This window comes from Daldinia childiae, assembly GCF_008694065.1.
Source record: "Daldinia childiae strain JS-1345 chromosome Unknown Scaffold5, whole genome shotgun sequence".
Classification (NCBI taxonomy): Eukaryota; Fungi; Ascomycota; class Sordariomycetes; order Xylariales; family Hypoxylaceae; genus Daldinia; species Daldinia childiae.
Genome location: NW_022984646.1, coordinates 926,698 through 945,907, shown reverse-complemented (window position 1 = coordinate 945,907; position 19,210 = coordinate 926,698). Strand labels below are relative to the sequence as shown.

Below are 19,210 nucleotides of genomic sequence, written 5' to 3'. Positions count from 1 at the left end.
ATCACCAAAAGAGAAAGGAAAAGAAAAGGAGTACCCAACATAACTAACCGCCTAAGAAAATAACGGTCCTGGTGTTTGTTACCCCTTAACCGTAGTATTCCGTCAGCCACGCTATTAGTTCGCCGACGCTGGGATACTCCAGGAAGACTCCGCCGCTCGCGGGGACTCCTAACTCGGCGCGAAACTTCTCAGCAATAACTAAACTTAGCAAGCTGTCCACACCGAGGTTGCTGAAGGCGACGTCTTCGGTGAGCTCCGATACCTCCAGCGCAGCCTCCCTTGCAATGATTTCTAGGGCTTTGCCGGCAGTGCTGTTTTCGTCAACCGCGGCTGCTCCCTCGATAGTCGCCGGCGTTTCAAGTGCTTTGGAGCTGAGAGTTTTGGGCTCTGGAGTAGGTTTGGCCGGGGTAGCTGGGGCAGCTTCGTCGTGCGACTTGGCGGTTGCTGCTGCTGCTACTGGCTTTGGCGCTGGTGTCTTGGGTGCTGCGGGTTGGGCGGCTGCGGCCGTCGGAGGCTTGGACGGGTCGTCGGGTGCAGAGAAGAAACGACTAAGAAGGAGACGAGGGTACCGGCGGAACTTGATTCCGCCTACCATGCCCATGATCTCGCCATCCTGCATAATGTAGACATCACCTAAGTAGACGGACGGGTCTTCCACGGTGGGGATCATCTTGGTGTAGGACTTATACTTGGCGCCGGGAACGAGTGGCTTCGAAAAGCGCATCGAGTTCCAGCCGGGGGTCACACAGAAGTTATTCGTGTTGTCGATCGCATCCGAAACGTTCATGATGAAGCCCGCGAGATGCGCCACGCTGTCGATGAAATGAGGGGGCACGGTCCAAGTACCGCCCATCTCGGTGGCCAAGGTCACCTCGGCCACGCCTTCAAACCCATTCAAGATGACGGACTGCATGCCACGGTACTTTGGCGCATAGTCAACAAGACTCTTGGCGAATGACAGGTACGCCATGCTGTTGGAGAATCGGGTCGCGAACCCTTCTTGTGCTGCACGCTCAATAGCCTCCATTCGACCCTGAACTAAGTGGGCTATCGGGGCCCAGGAGGTATGCCACTCACCAGCATCGCCGTAGATGATATTGGCCGTCGCGAAGGCCTCCTCAATCAGGCCGTCAGACATAACGTTATGCCAGTGCAAATCGGCTACGTTAGGCTGGCCGGGTACAGATTCGATGGAGACCTGTATGTTCTGGGGTATCTTGGTGTTCTTACATGCGACCAATCCCTTGGTGACAACGAGATTGGCTATATTCATATCCACCTTCTTTGATTTGGGCTTGATCATGCGGTATAGGTATTCTCCAAGAGTGTATGCGATATCCGCATGGATGGACTGCGTGGAGGGGGAGAAAAGTTAGTGGATTCGCCGCAGCATTAAGGGGTGACTTATATCTATCAGACTTACCGACGTCACTACACCACATCCATTCATAGAGTGTCCATTTGCGGCAGCGAGGAACTCCTTTTGCATGAGGTTCGACTGCATTGTAACCTTCGTTATTCCAGTGGACTCGTCCACGCTCTCCTCTATCAGGTGTTGGACGCTCGAGGTTAGTCCGGCTCCGGTTAGCACTGGCGCGGCTTTCTTATCATCCCCGGAGCACATCTTGTCTTTTTTAATCATCCAGTCACCATTGTATTGGATCCAATGATTCTTGTCATTCCACTTGTAAGTAGGAAGGTCTAAGAGACGAAGTGCTCGCTCGAAAGGACGATGGAACTCATGCCAGTCTATGTCCACTCCAGCGCAGTGAAGAGCACACATACTCTGGGCCATCGTAGACCAGCTGTCTTCGTCCCTACGAAGTGAAGGGACGGCGACGTTAGTGGCGGGGATGTTGGACTTGACGAAACTCATGCAGACCGGGTGAGGGCCGATTTCGATCCACGCTGTCTTGTCATCGACGGTGCCTAGATTATGAGCAGCTTGGAGTGCACCAGCAAAATCGACGGCCTCTCGCGTCGCTCGTCGAACGTACTGCGCATTCACAGTCTTTTCGTCGAAGATGACCTTAGCAAGTAGAGGTGATACTACCGGCAGCTCAGGTGCCTTGAAAAGCACTGCGCTCTTCGCGATGGCTTCGAACTCGTCCAAAACAGGATCAGTCTGGTCGGAGTGGAAAGCAAACGAAACATCGAGGCTCACGCAACGATGACCATCACCTTGTAGAACTTCGCCCAGCACATCGATCTCTTCTCGGGGTCCGCTCAAGACAATTTCCTTGGGACCATTAATGCAAGCGACCTCATATGGCCTACCGCGAGCCGACTCTTCAATCTCAGAACGTGATGCCCGTACGGCCATCATCTTATGACTTCCAACTTGGCATTTCTGCTCAAGCAGTCTTGCCCTTTGGCCCACGAGGAAGATCGCATCGCTAGCTGTCAATACCCCGGCAGCGTGTAAGGCAGCGTATTCGCCAAGACTATGCCCTACGACCACAGTTGGCTTCACGCCCAGCAAACACCAGTACTTCGTTAAGGCCATCTGCGTGCAGACTTGAGCCAATTGAGTAATGACGGGACTGTGATTCTGGTCCTTCGCGAAGCTCCCGTCGATGGCGGGGATAAAAGACGGGAACCCCTGATTCCGTGCAAGGGAGTCTAAGTGCGTTATCTGAGAACGGAAGTAAGGGGATGTGTGGAATAGCTCGATATTCATGGATTTATGGGATGCACCCTGACCGGTGAACGCAAACGCAATCGAGGATGCGCCCGCCGCTGACACTGGCTTGACTGAGTCGACGGTGGGGATCTTGGACGAGAGTTGGATCTTGACTTGTTCAATATTGGCGGCCGTAAAGCCGACACGGTAGCTGTGATGGTGGCGACGAGCGGTAGTCGTGTACGACAAGTCCGCAATTGACAAGTCCGGGTTCTTTCCTAGGTGTGTAAGATATCTCTCAATATTCCCGCGTAAGGATGTCTTGCTCTTAGCTGACACGGTGATGACATGATTTGGGCGAGGATCCGTCTCTGTAATCTCTCTGGGGGTTGCCTCCTCTATTATGATCGATGTGTTTCCACCGGCAGCACTAAAGTTGTTCACGACTGCAATACGTTTCTTCCCTGCAACACGGGCCCATGGCTTTTCCTCAAATGGGATATGTACGTTCCTCTTATCCAAGTCCTTTGGGAACCCCGGATTGATGGTACCCTTGATACCTATATGCGGCGGTATCTTCTCCTTTTCCAACATTAGAAGGACCTTAAGCATAGCCGTCACTCCAGCGCCGGATTCAGAATGACCGACGTTAGCTTTGACCGCGCCGATGTGAAGTGGTTGGTTCACGCTTCTGCGTCTTACTATAGGAGCAAATACATCCGTAACAGACTTGATCTCGACCAAGTCGCCTGCCTGGGTTCCTGTGCCGTGCAATTCCACATAGCTTACGTCTAGAGGGTCGATACCCGCCCGGCTTAGGACTTTTCGAGTGAGTTCGGACTGAGCTGCAGCGTCCGGGTGGGTAATCGAGACAGCCTCGGCAGAGTGGTTTGTAGCGGCTCCAACGATAACACCCAGGATGTTGTCGTTGTCGGCCTCTGCATCTTCAAGCCTCTTTAATACAAGAGACCCGATAGCGTCGGCACGACAATAGCCGTCTGCCTCCGAGTCCCATGTTTTGCACGCATTCGGCGTCTTAGTTAAGAAATACCCCTCGCATAGCCCGGCAAAACCATCGGAGTTCGTTAGGATATTTAATCCGCCAGCTACCACGGTATCGCAGTCTCCAGCCCAGAGCGAGGTGCATGCAGCCTAAAAGGAATGAAGCAAGTTGTCAGATACATGTTCCTATAGTGCTAGCCGCTAGGGGGAACGAGGGACTGTTGCAAACCTGAATGGCGGCCAAGCTAGAGGAACACGCGGTATCAATATTATAACTCGGCCCCCAAAAGTTAAAGAAATAATTGATTCGACCGGGGCCGAATGCGCGACATCCTCCAGGAATGAAGTAAGTGCCAACCTGCTGACCAGCGTTGACCTCGCGATAGTCATCGGCGGCCTGGCCGTAGAATGTTCCAACACGGGGGAATGGGACGATGTGGTTCGGTTCGGCACGAATCCAGCCCTCTCGAGAGCCTCATATGCTGTGACCAAAGCTAACCGTTGCATAGGATCTGTCTGTTCGGCTTCTTTGGGGGATATGTTAAAGAAAGGGGCATCGAAAAAGCCGGGGTTGTCAATAAAACAGCCATATTGCGTGTGACTGAAATTCGGTTTCTTGCCCTCAGGGTCATAATGGGTTTTCACGTCAAATCTGTCAGGCGGAATAACTTGATGGACATCACGACCATTTGCGAGTATTTCCCAGAACTCATCGGTTGTGGTAGCTCCTCCGGGGAGTCTACAAGCCATACCCACCACGGCAAGCTTGGATTGCATTGGTCCTTGCGGACCTCGTTGGCCTATATGAATTTCGGGCACCCATGCTGTCATATCGTATGTGAAAGTTTCAAGGCTCGGGATACCTTCCAGGGCGGATATTAACTCTCGGGTCGGGAGCGATTTGTGAAACATGAACAACTGGCATTCTGAGGCCTTGAGGTGAGAGCACCTCTCAGAAATGCTCCGCATAACATTATCCCAGTGGATGCTCCGGGTGAGAAGTTCGGAAATGACCTCGTGAAATAGATCCGTTGCGGTTTGTGCCAAGTACTGTTGGCCAGTACTGCTCGCGAGAATCGAGAGGATGGGGGCGAATTTCGAGTCCAGAAGACGCAACGACTGTGTCTGGATAATAGCTTGAACATCCTCTTCGCCATAGATATGCTTCGCGTGACATATTCCAGCGTAAACCGGTAAGCTTATAAACTTGGAATCGCGAAAGAAATCGTGGTTGCGGAAAAGTGCCTTCAGTCTTGACGGCGGCCCACTGATGGTCGTCGACGTTTTATTAGATGCACTGATGAATATTTTGCCAGATTCGGGTATTTTCTAGTTAATAAATAATATTAGCACCTTGGTCTTAATTTAAATTCATTAACGAATAGTTAGTCACCTCTTTTGCATGGAAAGCACTGAGCTCTTTCTGTACGTCGTCTGGTGAGACTTCTGATACAACATAGGCCCACGGGTCGGGTGACCCAGAAAGGGGGCGCGGCTCCAGGTTTTGAGATACTTCATCGACGTGTATTCCCATACGAAAAGCAATACGAACTACTTCAGCACCAGTGATTGGAATATCCGCCAACGTGGGTGCTAGCGAAATAGCCACCGTTGCCAGTATACCCACGCCCATGCCAGCAAGACATGTTGTGGTAGGGTCGAGGTTGAGTTCGGAGGGATTATTCTCGAAGTACCTGGGAATATAAGCTTAGAATTGACCTGGGATGAACGAATCTCCCGAACATACCCTATGAGAGAAGCTAGCTCAGCAACACATAACAGGACACCTTCGATTGCGCCGCCGAGAGGTCCTTTGTGGGTGTCACTCAAACTGGCGAGATTGAGCACACTCTCGAAAGGGGGAACCAAAGCTCTCACGTCGGCCGACAAGAACCGTACTTCTTCTGCAACGGCGGATGTGGCCTCTTGGATAAACCTGGCTAGGACGGAATGCTTTCTATCTTTGGCATGGTTATGTAGCCTGCGGAACAGTTGTTGAAGATCGTTGCTCGGGAGCTCGTTTGAGAAGTACAAGCTTTCATCTTGCCTGCCTCGCTCGAAGAGCTCGAGGGAGGAGTGTTTACTACCATGGTCGGATCTTGAATTGTTATCTCATCCGCCTCAGGTTGAAATGAAGGTAGGCTGGTAGCGTAGAATTCAGGGGTATGCCTTGAACAGTGGTGGAAGTTGGGAATGATTTTGAACAAAAGCAGGACTAAATTATACGACAAGATAGCTACTTAATAGAGGCCTACGCGAGATCGGCAAGATATAAAGTGACACGACTCACTTAACAAGCAACTGATTAGCTAGAGTGAATACATAGATAGGTAGATAGGCAGTTAAAGGTTGATATCTCCGAATGGAGAAACAATGTTTCTTAACTCGTAATAATGCACCTCTATTTTCATACCAATTCCTTGATGTTCCCCGAAGACAAGCCTCATAATTCAGATACTCCGTTGTTAATAATGCGGATAGAAAAATGGTTGTCATCGTCAACAACACGGCAAACAGGATTCAGATCGGGCAACTGGGTACCTCGGTACTTACCTAAAAGGAACATTCTTTAGGTATATGATTGGCTACAAAAATAAGTGGGACCCTGCAAGATTCAGATCTACCGGATAATATATGTCGGGTTCCGAACGAGTCCTATATACTTCTCGTGATACTCATTTAGAGCCTCTACTCCGCGGTTAGTAGGGAACATAGATGTGAAGCATAGCTGCAAAGAGGGTATAACAAAGTGGCTGGGCCTTAGGATTTGTAACTCCGTAAGTGTGGTATGCCTGCCTTTGATGCTGATCGATCTCCTCTCCAGAGAATGTAGATACACATGCACGTATCCATGCACGTATATACCGATATTTTAGTATGAGCCCGATGGCGCAAATTGTAGGTATTAGAGCTGGATATGTGCAGGATAGAGAAACTTAGATCTTAAAAACACGGCCTATACGAATATATTACACATTATCTATTAAGTTAGGGTAAGAGACGCTGCCTCCCTAGTTGACTCCTTACGATTATAGACTCGTAATAGCAAATTTCTCCCGCAAGTACCCTCCATACTTAAGTAAACAAAGCGAAATGGGAAATGTAAGAAGAGAAATGAAACCCAGCACGCTGTTTCCCCAGCCCACTCCTAATTTCGAGTACATGGTCAATCCCGCGAGCGGGAGGAGACCGCCACCGATCGATCGTATGAAACCGTTTGCTGCCAAGGCGCTGGCGGCAAAGATAGTAAAGCTATCAATAAGGTACGTGACGGTCGAGAAGAACATTGTCATAATCCCCATACCTGCGATTCCCTCGCCGATAATAGGAACTATCCAATGTACTTGGTATCGGGCTGTCCAGCCGTATATGAATAACCCCGCGGGGAGAAGGACGGCGCCGATAGGGAGTAGGAAGATTTTATATTCAGGTTTCCTTTCGCCATTGTTCTTTCTCATCTGTCTTGCTGCGTATCTTTCCGTGGTTGTATTCACAAGTGTCACGCCGGACATACATCCGATGCCAAGCCCAAGGAATGCAAGACCAGAGATGTTTGGTGCGAAGCCGTAGGTCTCCTGATAAACTTGTGATATAGATGTGATGAGAAGATTGAGAGTTCCGTAAACAACGGCCATGTACAGCGCACAAATGATGCTGATAGGTGACCGCATGAGAAGTCTGAATGGACGCACGATGTCGTGTTGCAAGATAGCCCACGGAGATAGCCCATCTCGGTTCTTGGCATGTAGGTGAGGATTCCCCGTCTCCTTCCGTAGACGTGCCGCCCGGCGTTCTAGAATAACAGGTCCGTAGGTTTCCTTGCTGAAAAGTAGCATCATGATGGCTACAAACCCAGCGACGATCGCGACGAGCCAGAAGACCCAGCGCCATCCCATTTTAGTTGCCAGGAAGCCGCCGCCAACAGGCCCGATAATAGGGCCTAGGATAGGCCCCATGATGAAAAAAGACAGGACCAGTCCCCGCTTCTCCGGGGGCAGCATGTCTGCGATCGAGCCCCCACTGTTCGTAATGATGCAGGAACCGAAAATGCCGGCCAGGAAACGGAACCCTAGGAGACTCGACATCGAAGGCGCAACGGCGCATCCAACGGTGAATGCGATGAAGCCCAAATTGGTGATGTGGTACACCCAAAGGCGACCGTAGATCTCTGAGAGTGGTGCCCATATCATAGGACCGAAGGCAAGCTGTAGGAAAGTTAGTTTTGATAAGTACCTAAATTAGAGGTAGGAAGACTAACCGCTAGGGTATATATAGATACAACGAAGGCTTCCAGTAGATCGCTTTCGACCTGGAACTCTTCCATTACCTGGTTGACGGCGGGGGCCAAAATAGCTTCATGTGTGATATCTCAATTAGACAATAATTCTTTGACATTCTCTCAAATAATAAACTCAGAAACTTACCGGATGATAAGGGAGACAAGAACCCTTGAATAGAAAGTACGATGGAACTTATAACAATACGCCAATGTGCCATATTATATGGATGATCTGGGTCATCATCGCCGTCCCAATCTACGACGTTCTCTTCGCGCTGCTCGGTGCTGTCGTCTGGGGATTCCTTAGTGAGGAGCTGATCACTAGATGGCACAACGCCACTCTCGACATCCACATTTTGAGAGCCTCGCTCGCCCGGCTGATCGTCAAGTTCTTTCTCTACGATGGACTCACTTGTCTGCTCCCCGAGACTCGTTACTGACAGTGCCATTGTATAACGCAAGTTCGATTATCGCTTCGGATTTTGTCGAACTCACAACGTGGTAGGTCCTACTCAGATAAATGAGGAATAAAATGTGTCGATGGCAAGATAGGATATTTTGCATCGAAACCAAACAAGTAATTAACAAACACCTGCCAGCGAACTCGCGAACTCGCGAAAATCGCACTGTTCTTATTTCCGTTAAATACGGACCCAGCTGGTAGCTCTGTACGACCATGTAGAGAAAAGCCAACAAAGCTAGAGTCTGTTTAAAGAAAGAAAACGTCAAATCAGAAGTCTCAGTTTTCAGCCACGCTTTGTCTATTTGTACATACTATTGTGAATGTTTGCTACCTCAAGCCTACCTAGTTACTCACGCATTATAATATCCACAACAATTTCTTGCAACCCCACCTCATCTTGAGAGATAAGCTCGTACAGTCACTGCAGCACCAGTGAGAAGGCTAATTGGACCTTTGCTGCATGTATCCATATTCCCGCGTCCTCGGGATGGCAGGGAACATCATCGAGGTACCTTTGGTACAGACTGTTAGTACCGTGCCATTCAGGTAGGTAGGGATTCAGGGGTCAAGGGATTCGATCAAGTATGGTTGAGAGTAGGTAGGATCACAACAGTGTTTGTTCTGTTGGCGGGCTAACTTTACAAAATTTCCAGTACTTCATTATATCCGACAGCTCGGAATCCATGGAGTTAATATGAACGACGGCACTGGTATCGGTATTGACAGGGGGGTTGCCATCATATTTGCCGGCAACCGTATGTCTCGGGTACGGATGATCAAATAGTATACGACGCCTGGTTTTCGAAGATAGGATTTGCAAACAATAGGGCTGTGGTCGTCACATTTTCGGTACTCGCTGAGACATTCTTACATCCATAAGACCTGAGAAAGTTTATTTTGAATCGGACACCGACTTATCGGGCATCGAAAATCGGAGAGCCATCTCTAAGGCAGTTTTGGTACAACTAAATCGTAGTCACGAGGGTTCACGAAAGGTATAGTACGGGTAGACGAGTAGTGGATCAAGTTAGTACCTATCACAACGTCTGTTCGTCAGGGAGGCTTGAAGTCCTCCCACTACCTTCGATGTAGGGTGTAACTCTAGCGTAAGATTGATAGCTGGGGAACTGAGTGAATGATTAAATACAAGGATTACCGTAGTTTAGATAAAGACAGCCCCTTTCAGTATCTAGAAAGCCACAGAAACGTTCCATAATTTAACTATGATCAATCGCTCTGATCTACTCTTAACTCCCCTTCTAGTCTCATAGGCTGTGTCACTAGGCTTCTGTAGCAGGTAGCTACGAAGACTGAATGGACGCCGTGGACGGGAAGAAAGAGTTTAGTACCTACCCAGAGAGATTAACGAAGGACCCTGGGCCTTTAAATAGGTGGTCCGTGTCCCCTGGCATCGATAGCTCCCTAGCTACTACTACTAGAACTACACTAGAAATATTGATTGTAAGATGCTTCAAGTTCGTCGTCTTTAAATTTAGTTTATGTTTATGGTATCGACGGGATAGGGGCAAACAGACGGTTTTATACTTAGAGAATGCTCTTGGATCCTACCTGTCTATTTACATACCTACCCATGTACGTACATACGCATTAGGGAGAGGGAAGCTCCAAGTCTGTCGCGCTAATAACAATTACATTATACAATTCTCAAGGCCGTCTAAAGGAAATACGTGTTATGAACATCATAGTAATTGTATTGAAAGACACTATCCAAAGAGCCTAGCGAGGTAGGCGGGAGTGGTAGGAAGTGAGAAAAGAAGTAATTTTGACGTAACTCGTGCGAGCATGTAGCATGGTTGATGGGGTATGTACGAGTGAAATTCTCACCTACTTCCCTGGGAGATAATATGAACACCGTCGGCCGCTGCAATGTCCATAGCGGCGCGGTATCCCAAGGCGTATGCGGTACCTTGGGGATGGCAAGTAGCGAGATTAGGCGCGGCAGGTGTCCCTACAACGCGTAGGCCGGAGACACCATGCACACGCCAGTTAGAATCGAGTACAGAACCGATAGCCACCGTCCCCATCGGGTGGTGGAAGCTTCCCGAACCTCGCTGGATGGCGTCCCAGATGTCGTCGTCACTAGTGACATGGGCACCAGGAAACAGCTCAACAGGTGCATAGGGGCTCAGCTCAGGACTAGTAAAGAGGGATCGGTACTCTTTGTAGGCGTATATTATCGCAGCACGATCGGCGGGAGTAGCCCAGTAGGCTGAGTTAATGACCGGCATGACGCGGTAGTCAGCTGAGGCTATTGTGATGTTCCCTGCGCCCTCAGGCTGCACTAAAGCGGTGAACGGTGTGATGGTACTATAGTTGGAGAACTCAGTCCTAAAAGGCGACGTCGAGTACGCATGGAGTATGTGCGGTCTGTCTTCCGGTAGGCTAACATGATAACTACCCAGACCATCGAACACCGAATCTGGTACGCGGAATGCGGCAAAGACGTTCCCAGCAGGCACACCCATAAGGCCGTCACCGTTTGCTGTGTATTCCGCCTCGGCCTCCTGTGCTGCAGTGTCATTATGCTGCAGTTGCCATGTCGTCCCCATTTCTGGTATAGTCTCGTAGACTAGTTGGGCATAATGGTGGTCTAGGAGGTTCTGTCCGACCTGTGGCGAGTCCTGCACAACTTTGATCCCAACAGCTTTGAGCTGGTCAGCCGGGCCGACCCCTGATAGCATGAGGAGATGTGGACTCCCGATGGCACCCGCAGCCACGACAATCTCTTGTGCTCTGATGGTATGGAAGGAATCCATCAGAGTGTCGTTATACGTAACGCTATCGGCTTTTTTGCCAGTGAATCCGATCTTGGAGGCCCAGGCATTGTGGCGCACCTCGAAGTTGGGGCGATTGGCTGCCATCCATCCGAATGTGTTCCAGGCATCACTACGGGTACGGTTATCGGCACGGATCGAGTCTACCTGTTCCGTGACACCGATCCCGTAGCCCGAAACAAAGTCGATCTCGGTCAAATCTAGAGCCGATGAAAGCTTGTCAACGAACGGCCTGTCAAGGGCGAGTTGGAAACGCTGGTGGTGATCTCCAAGGGGCCATCTCCAAACGAGGACTGGTTGATAGGAACCTGGTCAGCCGGGTGGACATCTTCTTGGAAATGCGTGGTAGCCTTGAATGCGTGGAACATGGACTCCCATGATAAGCCTATATTTCCCGACAACAGAGCCCATTCATTGAAGACGGACGGTGCTCCACGGCAGTATCCCATGCCATTAACAGCACTTCCACCTCCGAGTGCCCGACCCTGCCACAACTCTGGGTTGCGACCGCCTAGGTTGGGGTCTGGAGCTGAATGATAGTCCCAGAGGTACTCAAAGAGTTGGGAGAAATCAGACGGCGCTAATGGTGAGGTCAGAAAGGGCGCAAATTCAGATCGAGATAAGTGAAGCAGCAAACGTACTGTATACCAATGGGTCGAGGCTCGAGTCGGGGCCAGCTTCGAGTAGAACCACATGTTTACGCGGATCACGGCTGAGCTGTTCAGCAACCACTAGCCCTGAAGGTCCTCCACCAACAATAAGATAGTCTGCTTGGCGATTCGATCCTGTACCTGGCTGTGGCGCCGCTGAAGCTGGCCAAGCTATAGCAGATATAACTAGCAGGAGCAAGCCCCTTGGTAACGAACGACAGTGAGCCATTGCTATCTAGATGGCGAAATGATACTCTGGGTATCCTAATTTAGGAAGGACTGACGACGCTCATTGTCCGTCATGGTGGCAAGCACTCTTTATACAATATTACCATGCCTTCAAAAATAATCTATTTATATCCTCCTCTCGGAACTAACGATTATCTTCATCTACGTAATACGTCTTCGGATATATCACATACCGACCATCTGAGTCATGATTTTATCTCGGGAACTCAATAGTTTCGTTCAGAAGGATCGTGGCTTCTAGATGCAAACAGCTCCCAACCAAGTCTACACTCTATACGTGCCGAGGTGGGTTACCAAATGAAACCACAGGGAATCCATGTGAGTACATTATCCGAGATCACAATTTGCCCATACCGGTGAGCGGTTTCGAATTTAATGGCCATCTTCCAATCTATTACTCCGATTAGAAACTCCGGAGCTATTGCCATATATTAAACGTCTCTAGGTGTTGTTCGGGATCGGTTCTTTGTCCTTGAGTCCTTTGTGTTTGTGGTAGATCCGGTATGCCAACCTAACTTTGTGTCGTATAAACAGCTACACCACTGAAAGCTTATTTGGTAATAAATTTTATTCTGTTACATTTTATATGCTGGGAAGATATTTATTTCTGATACTTTGCTTTCCGCACTGGGAGTCCCGTCTCGTGTCTTACCTCCATATCTGTAGTTAAGTCTTCTCCGTCTATCATTTCTCATCTAAGTAGGTATGCTCCTGTATACTTTATTAATATGGAGTAGAGCAATTGAATACTACCTAAGTTAGTTACAGCCCGTTAGTTAGGGCTTTAAGGCTTGTCCCATGCCATGTGCGAAGCTTGTACTCTCAAACGGGTAAAGCACGAGACTCTGCGATCTATCCAGATCTATCTAGATCAATTAGACTTTAGATCAACAAATCATAAATACCCCTGGATCCCAGCGGGGTTTCCCGTATATTTACACAAGATTCCGTAGGACCATCAGTGTACATCAATATACATACGTGCAAGTAAAGCAAGGGATAGACATTAGATCATTAGTCTCGTACGAGATAGACGAAAATATCAAAGCGGTGACAAGATATTAGGCACCTAATAAATGAATGAGGGGTTAACACACTAGACGTCGGCCAACGATGGCCATGATTGAGTTACACAAATGACAAGTAGTGTATTGCTCAACTGCTCCCTTCCGTGTTTTGCGGACTTTAGCTATTTCGCCCCTCGCGCTTTGCCATTTGTCCTATCTCCTTGGTCATCAAGCATCATTTAACGGAACATATCTCGTTTCCTAATTCTGCACTAACTTCTTAAACATCTCCGTCTTGTCTACCAAAATTGAAGACACTAAAGAATTCATCATGGCTTCCGGCAAAACCATCGTCCTTATCACTGGTAAGCCGCTTAATTTAGCTTTCATTACTCCTGAGACAAAGAAGTTTACTAACTCGGCAAATAGGTGGCAATAGCGGTATTGGCTACGAGACTGTCGCTGCTCTATCAAGCGCATCCGCCGATTTTCATATCTTACTCGGTTGCCGATCAGTGGAGAAGGGTGAGGCTGCAGTGGAACAGATGAAAAAGGAATTCGGCAGCGCCCTGAAGGGAACTATCCAGGTCATCCAGATCGATATTACCGACCGCAAGTCGATAAACACTCTCAAGGAGAAGATCGAGACGCAGTTCGGCAGGCTCGATGCCCTTATCAACAATGGAGGTGTCCTGGTTCATACACCTATGGACATCCTTGATGCCCTCCGTATCAGTTTCGAGACGAATGTATTCGGCCCCATGATCCTTACCGAAACCCTTGAGCCGTTGCTACAGAAATCTTCCAGCCATATATCATCTACGTCTCTTCTGAGCAGGGCTCCGTGACGCAGCGAAATGACCCCAATGTCGATATCATGCATAGAAGACTCCGTGGAGAGCCCTACCGAATGTCTAAAGCGGCTATCAATATGCTTTCCGCTTGTCACCGCTACAACTACGCCGAATGGGGATGCCGAGTCCTGGCCTTCAACCCAGGCTGGTGTGTCTCCAACCTGACCGGCGCCGAGGGTCGGGAAATGCGCCTAAAAGCAGGCGCCAGAGATCCTAAGGAACCAGCTCATGCTTTGGCTAGCATCATACAAGGCAAGAGAGATGCTGATATCGAGAAGAACGGCATGGTAGATGTTGATGAAGGCGTTCTCCCTTGGTAGAATTTTTTTTAATTGGAATAGCTGGTCTATTGTTTAATTGCGAAACGGAAATGGAACGGAACGGTCTTTGGGACACAGGAAAATATCACGAGTAAAATAGTCTATAGGTACATCTAGATATCTACCTAGGTACCTACCTAGGTAGTATCTCTGTTTGAGCCTCCTGCTAATAAATACTACCTAGACGATCGGGTTCGTATGTCCGGAGTTTACGGAGGGATCTTTTCTTGTGCATGGTATTAAAAATAAAGCTTGAGGTGGTCAAAGCTTAATGAGCTTAGCTTATGTACGTACCTCCTAGCAGGCTTAGATACCGTCAACAACTACTTAAGTACATCTTGCCACGTGACCGATAGTCACGTGCCATCCGGACTTTCAGGTATGTGAAGTAATAAAAAAAATAGAAATATTTGTATCATTAAATACAACAGCTCCCCCCCTTTCTCTTCTAATGTATGACCGTACCTTAGGTACCTTACGAGATCAAACTCCTAGGTGAATTGATAAGGTGTTATTTTTTAATTTCCACTAAATAACCGTCATGCATAAATGCCTGTTGGGTATATGTCTGATAACGTATCTCGAACGCTATGGCAGGATGATGAGTCGCTGCAAATTTATTGACTATGGCCAGCTGGCCCGCGCCATCGCGCACACCACTGATGAGGCCGATCAGCGCCTCCATATCCAATTCGCCTTCATTGGTTAACTGCCAGAACGCCAGGTCTCGCAATCGCGCCTGTACTTCGATCTCCACGCCAGTTCCCCCGCCGGTATCGCGCAGCACGCTTGGAATAACGAGCAATAGCCTGGCCCTTGGGTTTAAGGACAGCGCGCCGATGTGCGCATTCAGCTCCCCAGATACCCTAGATGACAACACGTGGCTCGTCGCGGGGAGACGGACAATGAAGAGTGCTGCATCACGAATCTGTTGTGGTGCACCGGGCGTGCGCTGCTGGACGACGATACGGCTTGCAAGCGTTGCGGTTAGTTCATGAGAGTCGGCAATGCTACTCATCTGCACAAAAAACCGTAACGATGGATGTAATGTCGCTAGTTTTATTGCCGTCGCAACTGATGTTGCTGTGCTCTATGCGGCAGAATCACCCATTAGCGGAAGATGAGCCAAGAGACCTATCTACTTGGGTAGGTACCTAGGTAGGTATATCGTGATTTGATTCTGGACATTGGACTTACATCGACTATGGTGGAATTACCTAGGCTACGCCAGTCTAGTTTAGTTAGAATGTCAGTGACGCCAGCTTCGACATCGCCCATTCCGTATTGGAGATAAGAAGGCCATTGACGTCGCATCCGAGGGCTTTGCTGGCATGCGCCGGAGAAAGTCTTGGATGTGTTCAAGGCGATATTATATGGTGTCTCGTTTCCTTTTAAAGACAGCCCCCATCGTCGGGTGGCGGCAGCCATTTGAAAGGCCGTCGGCGCCGCAATTTCGGAAAGAAAGAGGGCGGCATCCTGCAAGCTAGGATCTTCAACAAAAGGGGCAGATAATGCTGTATGGGCCAATTTGCCAGGTTCAGGTTGGCATAAAAAGCCCTCCGTGGCCGTCATTTGAACTATTCGCACCAATTGACTCTCGGGTACTCCAAGCAGGACGGCTACATCGTTGGAAGGCACCCGACCCTGGAGTGGGATGCATGCTAATACTTGATACTCGCTCAGCCAGCGCAAGCAAGCAAGCATTTGGTTCTACCCGTAGGTACCCGTATTAGCGTTGCATCAGATACTGAGAAATGCATGTTTGAAAGCCATGTCTAGGGCATGTCTTTTAGAGGCAGGCTCGGGCTCAGACATGGCAGGGTATTGGAACAGAGTATGTGCCGCGACTCACCTGTCTAGCCAATCGCTGCAGAAAGTCAGCGGGCTGTTCTAGAAGGATTTGGATCTGAGATACATGAGATAGTATCGATCTCCGGGCATGGTGTGCGTCGTCAGACACACCTGCTGGGAGCAGAGGTTTCTCGACGCCATCACCGCCCGAATCCCCATCGTTCGCGTCCCAAGCTTGATCACACACATAAGTGGACAGGTTCCTAAGACTATGAGCGATTCCGTTGCCGTGGTACTCGACTTGTGCCAGGCCTGCCATCGCTCCACTGAAGAAGCACTGTCTCGGTAATGGTTAAGCGCTGATCTTTTACGATCGTGCAGTTCAATGCGCTTGCTTTAGGTACCCTGACAAGGCTGAGGACAAAATGGTTTCTACATTTCTTTCGCGTTGGATGTCCATCAAAAGTATGCCAATTTTATGTTCCCAACCTTGCCTAACTAGTTGATTTGTATTTGCCGTGCCTCCTACTCGGAGTAATTCCGATTTGCCTGCACAGCAACCAGAAAGGACTTATCCCTAAGCTTTCCGTTTCGGCAACCTTTTTCCAAACCATCCGGGACGAACCATACTCCGACGACTCCATACTCCGACAACTCCATAGGACTCCGACGACTGAACCATACTGCTCTTCAGCTTTCCCTACATCCTAAGCTTAAAGTCTCACGGTGCTAACTGACAGAATTAGCACAACTTCGAGATAGCTTTAATAACCTAGCATTGTAGCTCCATTTGAGCGCTTCTGATGCATTGCATCCGACGATGACAGACCTATATATGTGAACTTAGTAAATACGTGTAGCCAGGACGTTACCGGGTATGATCTGCGACTCGGCGCATGCATAATTATGTAGAAGCAGAATCTTTCTCCACCGGGTGAATATTACAAAAGTAATATATATTCTATAGTCCCTTGTGAACCAGCTGGTTCATACCCACATATCACGAACCAAGCCATGATCTTACATACTTATAACACAGCTACAGCTACCTCCATTCCGTACCCAGCGATCTTGCGCTAGGGAAACGCTGGATATCCCATTCCCTAATCACTCTAAACCAACCGCCCGTTGACATATCACATAATTATCACATAATTATCACACCGCAACCTGATGGCGGCGTCACGTTCCCCTGATTTACAGCCAGACTTGCCAATGGTATCGTCAGGTGCGCAGCCACAACCGCGCAAGCTCAAGCTACGAGATAGTTGTGAGAACTGCGCAACATCGAAGCTGAAATGCAGCAGGGAGAAACCAGCATGTTCTCGTTGTCTTAGGCAAAGTAAGGCATGTATTTATGTGGAAAGCAAACGCGCAGGTCGTTTGGGTCCAACGCGGTCAACCGAAACGGCGGTTACAAATGTTACTCCACTACAACTGTTACCAAGCGCCCTGTTACATGGATGGAAACGCCGACCCCTACACCACCGGTTGTTGCACCCATCTTCAGACTCGTTACATATTTCTCTTACCCAGCCGTCGTCAGGCTTCCGTGACGTAGCACCATCTAGTTCTATCGCAACTCTTGAAGACTCTTCGGCACTATCACCAAACAACCCCACACCTCATTTTTTCGACATGTTCGACCAAGGTGCCATATCTTGGCTCAATTTCGACCTCGCGGGCTCTTTTCGAATATTGACCCCATTGACACGTCTACTACCTTGCAGGGCACCGGTTCATCTTTGGAGCTAGATCTACAAGGATCTATTTTCCCAACCCCAAAGCATCCTTCATCCATTGCGGATGAATCAATAGCAGAGTCTATACCAGCAAAGACACGTATTCCACATCTGGTCGATTTCAGTATTAACTCCGGGGTTGGCTCATCGTCTACCCCTGAAGAGATTTCATCAGAACCTCAATGTGCCTGCATGGGACGTGCACTTAGGCTACTACAGCAGCTATCTGCGCAGTCTCGGATAGCCAGGAGACTGCCTTGCGGCTCGACTTTAAGCCACCGCCGCAAAGACAACCAGACTACCACCCCCAAGTCAACCGTTGCCCAGAACCGAAAGAATGTCCAGGAAATTTGTGACATTGCGAGATGTACATGTTTGGAAGATCCTTATTTGTTGTCCATTACATGCTTCCTCGTCATCAAGGTCTTAAGTCTGTATAAATCCGCCATTCGGAGCTCTAAGAAGTCTAAAACAAATGGGAAGGCTGATTATGTCCCTGATCCAATCAAGTCTAGTAATTATGCCGAGGACGAGGAGGAAATGCGCGCGGTGGCAAATTCTATCCTTAGGCAGCTTCATCTTGTGCAAGGTGTAGTAAGCACGCTGTCGCCGCGGCTCAAAGCCAACCGGCTACAGACTGGCGAGGGACGCGAAGAGACATCTGTGGACGATGCTGTGGGTGATAAGACTAACTCGGATCTTGAGGAAGGGCATGAGGCTTTATCGTTGTCTGCTAACTTGCTAGATCAACTAGAGGAAGATATTCGTAGGCATCTTCGCGCCTTGTCTGGTGAGATAGTTGATATCCTACGTCGAGGATGACACTGCAGATCAACTAGTCAATGGATTCAGCTATGTAACTCACTCAAAGACGGTAAGGGCGTAAAATAATGGAGTGGCCCGTCATCTAAGTTACCCTAAGCTAACTTGAAAATATGTTTTAACCTCTCCTAACCTGCTTCCTATAGCGAGATGATCAGGCGCGGGTTGGCCTTGTGTCCTCTCTCGTCTTTAGCAAATCGACCATGTTCTCTGTTGCCCCAGTTGAGCTGCAGTTGTAGACGAATGAGTCCCTAGAACCCTTAACCAACAGACGCATCCCACGAAAGTGTTAGTGTGATAGGCTGGCGAAGCAGAAAGGCGCTCTGGCGAAAAATATAGATATTTTGAAGATGAAGCTGGAACCTAGCGGCTTTGGGGTTGACTGGTGAGTATTTGACTAGAGAATCTTAAGTTACACAGAATGAAACAAAGAGACTATACAGGCATCATAGAGAATAACAACACATGCCCATTCATAAAACATCCACTATCAGTATCTAAGACGAATGTACAGAGATCCCCTGAAGTTCTCATTGGCATATAAAGCGAATTAAATGATCTACCCCGTCATGGACCGCACGGCGCTCGGCAATAAAGCGCGATGGTACACAAA

General features: G+C 48.9%; 4 protein-coding genes across 4 annotated transcripts; 1 reads left to right on the top strand and 3 right to left on the bottom strand.

Moving 5' to 3' along the window:
* Positions 1 to 85: 85 nt before the first annotated feature.
* GL218_05402 (Conidial yellow pigment biosynthesis polyketide synthase) lies at positions 86 to 8,353 on the bottom strand (the record flags this gene model as incomplete). The annotated part of the gene is made up of 8 exons (XM_033582064.1): positions 86 to 1,351; positions 1,424 to 3,775; positions 3,845 to 4,954; positions 5,019 to 5,319; positions 5,373 to 5,586; positions 6,663 to 7,830; positions 7,884 to 7,978; positions 8,050 to 8,353. 8 exons carry the CDS (start codon positions 8,351 to 8,353, stop codon positions 86 to 88), a joined length of 6,810 nt encoding a protein of 2,269 aa, XP_033434787.1.
* Positions 8,354 to 10,208: 1,855 nt separating this feature from the next.
* GL218_05401 (Oxygen-dependent choline dehydrogenase) lies at positions 10,209 to 11,857 on the bottom strand (the record flags this gene model as incomplete). The annotated part of the gene is made up of 2 exons (XM_033582063.1): positions 10,209 to 11,394; positions 11,451 to 11,857. The coding sequence occupies 2 exons, from the start codon at positions 11,855 to 11,857 to the stop codon at positions 10,209 to 10,211; spliced, it is 1,593 nt and encodes a 530-aa protein (XP_033434788.1).
* A 1,542-nt stretch (positions 11,858 to 13,399) lies between these two features.
* Positions 13,400 to 14,242, top strand: GL218_05400 ((+)-neomenthol dehydrogenase; the record flags this gene model as incomplete). Its single annotated transcript, XM_033582062.1, has 3 exons — positions 13,400 to 13,433; positions 13,498 to 13,817; positions 13,877 to 14,242. 3 exons carry the CDS (start codon positions 13,400 to 13,402, stop codon positions 14,240 to 14,242), a joined length of 720 nt encoding a protein of 239 aa, XP_033434789.1.
* A 511-nt stretch (positions 14,243 to 14,753) lies between these two features.
* On the bottom strand, positions 14,754 to 16,352 carry GL218_05399 (uncharacterized protein; the record flags this gene model as incomplete). The annotated part of the gene is made up of 3 exons (XM_033582061.1): positions 14,754 to 15,260; positions 15,440 to 15,952; positions 16,095 to 16,352. The coding sequence occupies 3 exons, from the start codon at positions 16,350 to 16,352 to the stop codon at positions 14,754 to 14,756; spliced, it is 1,278 nt and encodes a 425-aa protein (XP_033434912.1).
* Between the last annotated feature and the right edge of the window lie 2,858 nt (positions 16,353 to 19,210).